This window comes from Perca fluviatilis, chromosome 7 (assembly GCF_010015445.1).
Source record: "Perca fluviatilis chromosome 7, GENO_Pfluv_1.0, whole genome shotgun sequence".
In the NCBI taxonomy this organism is placed as follows: domain Eukaryota; kingdom Metazoa; phylum Chordata; class Actinopteri; order Perciformes; family Percidae; genus Perca; species Perca fluviatilis.
The window spans coordinates 39,780,987-39,790,986 of NC_053118.1; the positions used below are offsets into that span (position 1 = coordinate 39,780,987).

Sequence of the window (10,000 nt, forward strand, 5' to 3'; positions counted from 1 at the left end):
TGTTTTTTTGTGGGGAGGAGGGGTGTGTTGTGTTTGGGGGGTCTGAGACGGGGGGCTGTTGTGTCTGGCTTCACACTTTAGTCTTGATTATTGTTGTCATTCAGACTATAGAGAGAGAGAGGGAGGAGGAGGTTTCTGAGGGACAGAAGGTCCAGACGTCACCGAGAGTCCAAGGACCAGCTGGAGCAAGATGGAGGACATTGGGGTGTGGGGGGACTGACTGGGGGTTAGGGAGGGGGTCCTGGGAAAATGACCTCGACCAAGTTCAAGTGTGAAAGAGATGCAGAGGAGGAGGAGACGGTGATGATGGAGTCAGACTCTTCATGCATTAATCATGAAAAGACCAGTCAGGTTTCTGTCCAGAAGAAAGTGAATAAATAAATAGTTTGTCTCTATAAATGGGATATAAAGTCATAATCTCTGCAACAATAAAACACTAAATGTTGGAGGACAGACTCTTAAAATCACAACAACTTGTGAAGAACATCAGTGGGTTTAACCTTTGGGTTGTCTTCCTTCTGCCAATGTCTTATAGGGTCAAAATAGAAAATGGACTTTTTTGACACTTTTTTCGTTGACTTTGACACTTTTGTGACATTTTTGGTCCCGTTTTTGTGACATTTTTTCGAATGTTTTTGTATCTTTCCGACATCTGACACATTTTTCTTACTACCTCTAACACCAACTTCTAACCACTATAGTTTTACGCGTAGTTTTGGAATTCATGGTCAATAAACCTGGTTTATATGAAATTATACTTAAAGTAAAAAAGCTGAAATAATGAATTATTTTGACTAATATGAGAGGAACATAAATTGGTGGACAATCAGAGACTGCTGTTTTTCAAATGCTATAAAATTAAAATGAAACACTCAAAATTCAATGAAAGTAGTGATATACTTGCGAAGACGGTTGTAGGGAACCGTCGTGTTATTTCTGGGTAATTTGGTTAAAAAGAAACCCATATTTCTGAATTAGAGAATTTGAAAATGGGTCAAATTTGACCCGGAGACAACAGGAGGGTTCCAGTTGGGTGATATCGTTGGTACATTTGTTCATATTTTCTGTTTCCAACAGTGAATAGATAATGCATATGTGTTATTGATCATCAACAGCTTCATCATCATCATCATCACCACCTTCATCACCACCTGACCATCTGTAAGTATTTTTTAATGAAGTTTATCAGAAACTGTATAACTCTAAGCTGGATCAGGAAATATATGAATGTGTAATTATGTGTTTTAAACAGCTTCTTTATGTTTGATTTCACCTTGGACTCTTTGTTTTCATGTTTCTGTCTCTATGTGTCTAATGGGTACAACAATCTCTGAAACTGGTCCAGTAAGATCTTTTTAGTTTACAGCCCCGAAAACACTATCAGCAAACCCACCAGACTCCATGTAAATAATCAGAACTTTTAGCGTGTATAGAGCGAGCACATCTCCACCAGACTCCATGTAAATAATCAGGACTTTTAGCGTGTATAGAGCCAGCATATCTCCACCAGACTCCATGTAAATAATCAGGACTTTTAGAGTGTATAGAGCCAGCATATCTCCACCAGACTCCATGTAAATAATCAGGACTTTTAGCGTGTAAAGAGACAGCATATCTCCACCAGACTCCATGTAAATAATCAGGACTTTTAGCGTGTATAGAGCCAGCATATCTCCACCAGACTCCATGTAAATAATCAGGACTTTTAGCGTGTATAGAGCCAGCATATCTCCACCAGACTCCATGTAAATAATCAGGACTTTTAGCGTGTATAGAGCCAGCATATCTCCACCAGACTCCATGTAAATAATCAGGACTTTTAGCGTGTATAGAGACAGCATATCTCCACCAGACTCCATGTAAATAATCAGGACTTTTAGCGTGTATAGAGCCAGCATATCTCCACCAGACTCCATGTAAATAATCAGGACTTTTAGCGTGTATAGAGACAGCATATCTCCACCAGACTCCATGTAAATAATCAGGACTTTTAGCGTGTATAGAGACAGCATATCTCCACCAGACTCCATGTAAATAATCAGGACTTTTATAAAGATGAACCAAGACCGCTTTTGATAGTTTTATTTAGTTTCTGTCCACTTTGAATGAAGTGTGTTTTACGATGATAAAAGTCCTGATTATTTTTATGGAGTCTGGTGAGTTTGGTGATGGTGATTTCGGGGCTGTTTCATGTTAAACTAAAAGGATCTTACTCTTTAACTAAAAGGTCTATCTCTGTAGGGATCCATCCCATAATGTTGTCAGACACTTAGACTAATTATCTGAGTCTGTCCGCAACAACAACAGAATTTTTAGTGGACTCTAACTGCTGCTAAATGTTGGTGATATCAATGTTTTCATCACTTTTTCTGAATCTTTTTAAAACGGAAGCTGAATTTGCAGTCTTCGGTTACAGCGTTCTTGTTCAGTACTTTGAAGTGTCGCTTAAGTCCATGTTTGTTTGGAGCTTTTGTTCCAATATTTGTGTCCCATTTTTTTTGAATAAAAGTCAATTGAAAAAAGGACAATAGGTCAAAAAAAGCCACAAAAACATTAAGAAAAAGTGACTAAAACCTGTTTATAATGTAAAACCGTGTCCAGGTGGAAACACTGGACATTTATCTCGTTTTTTTCTTTTGTCCATGTGTGCTGCTTTTTTAACCCTTTTGTTGTCCTCCTGGCTAAACATTTTTTTGTTACTTTTTGAAAAACAGGACTTTTAGACGAGAGTTACAATGCTCTTGTTCAAAGTGGCAGACACCTGTTACAAAACGTAAAACCATGTCCAGGTGTAAACAGATTTGGCAGGTTTTTTGGCAATTTTTCAATGTTTTTTAAAGTTTGTCACTTTTCTAAACATTGTTCAAGCCGTTTCAGGTTGTCATCACCTTTTCCGAAATTTTTTATGTTTTTTGGACACGTTTGTGTCACTTTATCGATTACAGTGCTCATGTTTAAAGTTATAAAAGGTAAAACCGTGTCCAGGTGTAAACACTGATGTCTCCCCGCCACCCTCTCCCCTCAGGTGTGGGCGGAGCCTCGGAGCTTGCCTTCCTCCTAGAGCCCAGTGATGTCATCGCAGCAAGGGACCGCCCCCTGCTGCTGGACTGCCAGGTGGAGGGGGAGGGGCCGATCTCCATCACCTGGAGACGGAACGGCGTCCCCGTGCCGACGGGCACCATGGCGACGGTGCTGGCCAATGGAACGCTGCTCATCAGGAACTTCTCCAAGAGACGCGACAGCAACGAGACGGACGCCGGCGAGTACGACTGCGCCGCGCAGAACCGCTACGGGCGCCTCGTCAGCCGCAAGGCCCGCATACAGATCGCTTGTGAGTCACAGCTACACGCTAACAACATGCTAACAACATGCTTACAACACGCTAACATGCCAACAACATGCTAACATCATGCTAACAACCTGAAGAGACCTGAAAGTTGAAACTTCTTTCTAAATAGAGGAATTACTTAAGTTTGCTGATCTATTTTTTTTTTTCATTTACGATTATTGTAGATGCTCACTGAAGGCTCAAAACTATGAATGAACACATATGGAATTATATAGTAAGAAAAAACATGTCTTATATTTTAGATTCTTCAAAGTAGCCACCCTTTGCTTTTTGATAACTCTGCAAACCCTTGGTGTTCTCTCAATGAGCTTCATGAGGTAGTTACCTGAAATGGTTTTACCTTCACAGGTGTGCTTTGTCAGGGTTCATTAGTGGAAGTTTTTCCCTTATTAATAAAAAAGCAAAGGGTGGCTACTTTGAGGAATCTAAAATATAAGACATGTTTTCAGTTATTTCACACTTTTTTGTTAAGTACATAATTCCATATGTGTTCATTCATAGTTTTGATGCCTTCAGTGAGAATCTACAATGTAAATAGTCATGAAAATAAAAAGGAAACACATTGAATGAGAAGGTGTGTCCAAACTTTTGGCCTGTACTGTATATAAAATATTTATATAATATATTAAAACAGTAAAGTGTCAATCCCACCCACTGTTACTCATCAGTCTGCCCCCCCTCCTCGCCCCTCCCCCAGCCCTCCCTAAGTTCCTGTCCCACCCAGAGTCCGTCACAGTGGATGAAGGGGGCGTGGCCAGACTCACCTGTCAGGTAAACGGAATCCCAGAAGCAAACATCACCTGGCAGAGAGACCGACTCCCGCTGAGCACCGAAGACCCCAGGTACGTTTCTCCTTAGGGCGTTTGAACGTAAGCTACTTCATATATAACGTGTACTTTAGGTTGTACTGGTCCACACTGACTTCTTCAATATTTAAAGTGTACTTTGTTAACGTGTTCTTGTTGTTCAGGTACACGCTGCTGCCTAACGGCGTGCTGCAGATCACCGCCGTCCGGAAGACAGACAGCGGTTTGTTCCGCTGCGTCGCCTCCAACATCGCCAACACTCGGTACAGCCGGGAGGCAACGCTGTCCGTCACCGGTAAGAAAGGATTTAGTAACTAGTAACTAAACTAACTAGTAACTAAAGCTGTAACAGATGAATGTAGCGGAGTAACTAAAGTAACTAGTAACTAAAGCTGGAACAGATGAATGTAGTGGAGTAACTAAAGTAACTAGTAACTAAAGCTGTAACAGATGAACGTAGCGGAGTAACTAAGTAACTATAATAAGCTGCAGATGAAGTGGAGTAACTAAAGTAACTAGTAACTAAAGCTGTAACAGATGAACGTAGCGGAGTAACTAAAGTAACTAGTAACTAAAGCTGTAACAGATGAATGTAGCGGAGTAACTAAAGTAACTAGTAACTAAAGCTGTAACAGATGAATGTAGCGGAGTAACTAAAGTAACTAGTAACTAAAGCTGTAACAGATGAACGTAGCGGAGTAACTAAAGTAACTAGTAACTAAAGCTGTAACAGATGAATGTAGCGGAGTAACTAAAGTAACTAGTAACTAAAGCTGTAACAGATGAATGTAGAGGAGTAACTAAAGTAACTAGTAACTAAAGCTGGAACAGATGAATGTAGTGGAGTAACTAAAGTAACTAGTAACTAAAGTAACTAGTAACTAAAGCTGTAACATATGAATGTAGTGGAGTAACTAAAGTAACTAGTAACTAAAGTAACTAGTAACTAAAGCTGGAACAGATGAATGTACGGAAAATAGTAACTAGTAACTAAAGCTGTAACATATGAATGTAGTGGAGTAACTAAAGTAACTAGTAACTAAGCTGGAACAGATGAATGTAGTGGAGTAACTAAAGTAACTAGTAACTAAAGTAACTAGTAACTAAAGCTGTAACATATGAATGTAGTGTAACTAAAGTAACTAGTTAAAGCTGTAACATATGAATGTAGTGGAGTAACTAAAGAGGGAACATAGTGGAGTAACTAGAAGTGTAACTGTAATAGTGTAACATATGTGTGGGAGTAAAAAGTAACTAGTAACTAAAGCTGTAACAGATGAATGTAGTGGAGTAACTAAAGTAACTAGTAACTAAAGCTGGAACAGATGAATGTAGCGGAGTAACTAAAGTAACTAGTAACTAAAGCTGTAACATATGAATGTAGTGGAGTAACTAAAGTAACTAGTAACTAAAGCTGTAACATATGAATGTAGTGGAGTAACTAAAGTAACTAGTAACTAAAGTAACTAGTAACTAAAGCTGTAACATATGAATGTAGTGGAGTAACTAAAGTAACTAGTAACTAAAGTAACTAGTACCTAAAGCTGTAACATATGAATGTAGTGGAGTAACTAAAGTAACTAGTAACTTAAGCTGTAACAGATGAATGTAGTGAAGTAACTAAAGTAACTAGTAACTAAAGCTGTAACATATGAATGTAGTGGAGTAACTAAAGTAACTAGTAACTTAAGCTGTAAGAGGTGAATGGAGTGAAGTAACTAAAGTAACTAGTAACTAAAGCTGTAACAGATGAATATAGTGGAGTAACTAAAGTAACTAGTAACTAAAGTAACTAGTAACTAAAGCTGGAACAGATGAATATAGTGGAGTAAAAAGTACAATATTTCTCTCTGAAATGTAGCGGAGTAGAAGTAGAAAGTAGCATGAAAAGAAAAGACTAAAGTAAAGTACAAGTACCTCAACATTTGGACTCAGGACAGTACTGGAGTAAAAGATCTGAATACTTGTACTGTCTGCAAGACGACAAGCAAACAACTTTTAAAATGCTTGTTTTCTGGATGGAGTTTGGTTCTATCAGGCCTGTGCTAACATCGTAGCTGCTCCATCAACACAACAACAGACACAGGACTGCAGAAGTTATCAGGCAGTAAAGGCTCTGACACACCAACCAGACCTCCACATTTGGACTCAAGTACAGACAGTACTGCAGTAAATGTACTTAGTTAGTCTCTCTGTGTTTCTGACGCTGTGTTTTTGTGGTTCTGGTCCAGTTGCAGGATCCCGGACGTACCGAGAACCCGTCATCCTGTCCGGCCCGCAGAACCTCACCATCAATGTCCACCAGACGGCCATCTTGGAGTGCATCGCCACGGGAAACCCCCGCCCCATCGTGTCCTGGAGTCGCCTCGGTAACCATCTTCAAAGACGCTCTCTGACTACAGTTTATTACTCATGTAATGCAGCGCCAACGGTATCAAACGGTCCACAGGTCCTGTCTCCTAAACAGCCGTGGCCTCGTTTAAACGTTGTGTGGATAATGAAAAGTCATATTTGTATAATTTATTGTTTTCTTTTGCTAAAACATAATATTTACACATCAGCTAAAAGATATATTTATCATCAGGAACATTGGTTTTATTTTACCGCGTTTGCAAATAATTAGTTCTGTTAAGTTAATTGAACTTTAGTTCTGTTCAGGGATGCACTGAATCCAGGATTGGGCTTCTGATTGGGCTGAATATTGGGCTTTTTGACGGGGTTGGGTTTCTGCTGAACCTTAGAATTTGTTCCCAGGGAACCGAACCCTACACTTGCACTCGACGCGCTATGCTGGTCGCCATAGTGACGGCGCCGTTGATTAAGGGAAGGTGTTTCCGTAGGTGGAGCGTTCAATGCAGCAGGCTGTGAGGAAGTGGACATGGATCTGGTGAGCAGAACAAGTTGTAGTTTGGCAGAACTTTCAGTCAAAAGAAGGCCGTTCAAGTCCAGCTACATGTTCAATCTGTTCAATGCTGATTGGTCTGGTGGTGGCGAGGACCCTAAACTATACACAACATGGCCGCTGTTACAACATCTGGTCGAAAGAAAGAATACGAGTTGTGTACGAATCTCCAGACAGCAGCCAGAATGCAGCAACTTCAGGTACAGCAAAGGAAGGACAGTCCCTGTTTACTTCATTCATGTGTTTACTGGGTTCATGGACTGAGGATGGGAGGAGGAGTCAGCACAATCTCAACCAGGGGGTTCAGGATTCAGCCCAACCCCAAAAATCTGGATTCGGTGCATCCCTAGTTTTGTTGAGTTAGTTAGTTCTGTTGGGGCGTTGGTGGACCTGAGCTACCGTTAGTTAGTGTCTGTGAGAAACTGGTCTGGAACAAAAGTTCATTTCCTCCTGATGTGTCCGTCTGAAACCTCTCATGTTGGTGTCAGAATGTTCTGGAGAAATGTGTCTGGTTGATGACTGGGTCCAGTATTTACTTGGTGACTACATGGTGAAAGAATGGCTCCTAATGTGTTCCAGACGGGCGGTCCATCGGCGTGGAGGGGATCGCCGTGCTGGGAACAGGAAACCTGATGATCTCCGACGCCACGCTGAAGCATTCAGGAGTTTACGTCTGTTCAGCCAACAGACCAGGAAGTAGATCCAGGAGAACGGCGCTGGGACGCCTCGTAGTACAAGGTACAGCACCGATACACAAGTATACCCCCCCCCTTTACGACCCACAAAAGCATTTCCTAAGTTTAGCGCCTGGTGGCAGGAAATACGACCTCATATCTAAACCAGAAAAGGTCACGATGTTTGACTAAACTTCTACTCAAATAGCGATTTTACAACATTTAATTTCAGACATTTATTTCCTATTTTAAAAAAAATACAGTACAGGCCAAATGATTGGACACACCTTCTCATTCAATGTGTTTCTTTATTTTCATGACTATTTACATTGTAGATTCTCACTGAAGGCATCAAAACTATTATTATATTATTATGTACTTAAAGTGATGGTTCGGAGTAATTTACCCTAGGGTCCTTTGCACCATGACCTCGAGCCAAACACCCCCCCAGAAGCTTTTTTCACCTGGGTCTAACATTGGGAGAGTTAGCGTAGAGTAGCGTTAGCCGCTGAATAGCTTAGCGCAGAGGCTAATGGATCCGAAGTGTCTCTTAACATTACCCCACTAATAATGCCCGAAATGATACCAAAGGTCTACACTAGTATATATAGGTTATGCTCTCATAAAACGATGGATTGTAAAGTTTGTAAGTACACCAGAAGTTTATGTAAATAACACTTGCCTGCTGGCTTCTGCTCTCTGCTGTTGTTGTTGCTGCTGTAAGACGAGTGCTTAGGGACGTCTACAAATTACAACACTGAAAAGAGATGCAACAAAAATATTTATTAATTTAACTTATTTTTTAAAGTAAGTACTGTAGAATAACTAGCAGGAGACAAGTAATAACTGAGGTAAGTTTGGAGACATTACCTTATTTAATCATTAAATTAATAAATATTTTTGTTGCATCTCTTTTCGGTATTGTAATTTGTAGATGTCCCTAAGCACTCTTACTGCCCGGTAGTAACAGCAGCAACAGCAGAGAGCAGAAGCCAGCAGGCAAGTGTTCATAAACTTCTGGTGTACTTACAAACTTTACAATCCATCGTTTTATGAGTGCATAATCTATTTGTTTGGTATCATTTCGGGCATTATTAGTGGGGTAATGTTAAGAGACACTTCGGATCCATTAGCCCCTGCGCTAAGCTATTCAGATGATAACGCTACGCTATGCTAACGCTCCCAATGTTAGACCCAGGTGAAAAAAGCTTCTGGGGGGGTGTTTGGCTCGAGATCATGGTGCAAAGGACCCTAGGGTGAAATTACTCCCAACCATCACTTTAACAAAAAAGTGTGAAATAACTGAAAACATGTCTTATATTTTAGATTCCTCAAAGTAGCCACCCTTTGCTTTTTTATTAATAAGGGAAAAACTTCCACTAATGAACCCTGACAAAGCACACCTGTGAAGGTAAAACCATTTCAGGTGACTACCTCATGAAGCTCATTGAGAGAACACCAAGGGTTTGCAGAGTTATCAAAAAAAGCAAAGGGTGGCTACTTTGAGGAATCTAAAATATAAGACATGTTTTCAGTTATTTCACACTTTTTTGTTAAGTACATAATTCCAGATGTGTTCATTCATAGTTTTGATGCCTTCAGTGAGAATCTACAATGTAAATAGTCATGAAAATAAAGAAACACATTGAATGAGAAGGTGTGTCCAAACTTTTGGCCTGTACTGTATAACCGAAGACTTGGGTAAACTCTTTTCAAGCTCCAAAACAAGTCGTACACACATCAACGTTTTCAGCTTTAGCGCCAAATTATCTCTTCACACATCGCTCTAGAACGCATGTTGGCCAATTCATCAATGCAAATATCCTAAATAAGGTAAACAAAGGTGTGTGTGTCTTTGTGTGTGTGTGTGTGTGTGTGTGTGTGTGTGTGTGTGTGTGTGTGTGTGTGTGTGTGTGTGTGTGTGTGTGTGTGTGTGTGTGTGTGTGTTTGTGTGTGTGTGTACATGATATTTTTTCAGTGCATCAAAAAATGTGCTCATTAAGATACCAGCTAATTTAGCACAAATTAGTGCAGAAACAAGACTGGATGGGGGGGGGGATCAGAAAAGGAATTATTTTATTTATTTACTGCCGAGTCTCATTGGATGGTGCAAACAAAATAATATATATATATATATTATTTTGTTTGTATATATATATATAGTCTGTAGTCTGAGCAGATGTTTGACTAGTGAACTTGAATTTGAGTGTGTAAACACACATGAAGTGTGTGTGTGTGTATGTGTGTGTGTGTGTGTGTGTGTGTGTGT

At 40.1% G+C, this 10,000-nt stretch overlaps 1 protein-coding gene across 1 annotated transcript in view; it reads left to right on the forward strand.

The window, feature by feature from the left end:
- Positions 1–249: 249 nt before the first annotated feature.
- LOC120562494 (immunoglobulin superfamily DCC subclass member 3-like) overlaps positions 250–10,000 on the forward strand; it is a 22,652-nt gene continuing 12,901 nt past the window's right edge. Inside the window, exons 1-7 of the mRNA XM_039806203.1 lie at positions 250–369; positions 1,116–1,161; positions 3,026–3,331; positions 4,047–4,191; positions 4,320–4,450; positions 6,387–6,524; positions 7,637–7,795. Of these exons, the coding sequence (XP_039662137.1) occupies positions 250–369; positions 1,116–1,161; positions 3,026–3,331; positions 4,047–4,191; positions 4,320–4,450; positions 6,387–6,524; positions 7,637–7,795 (1,045 nt within the window). The remainder of the gene's footprint in view (positions 370–1,115; positions 1,162–3,025; positions 3,332–4,046; positions 4,192–4,319; positions 4,451–6,386; positions 6,525–7,636; positions 7,796–10,000) is intronic.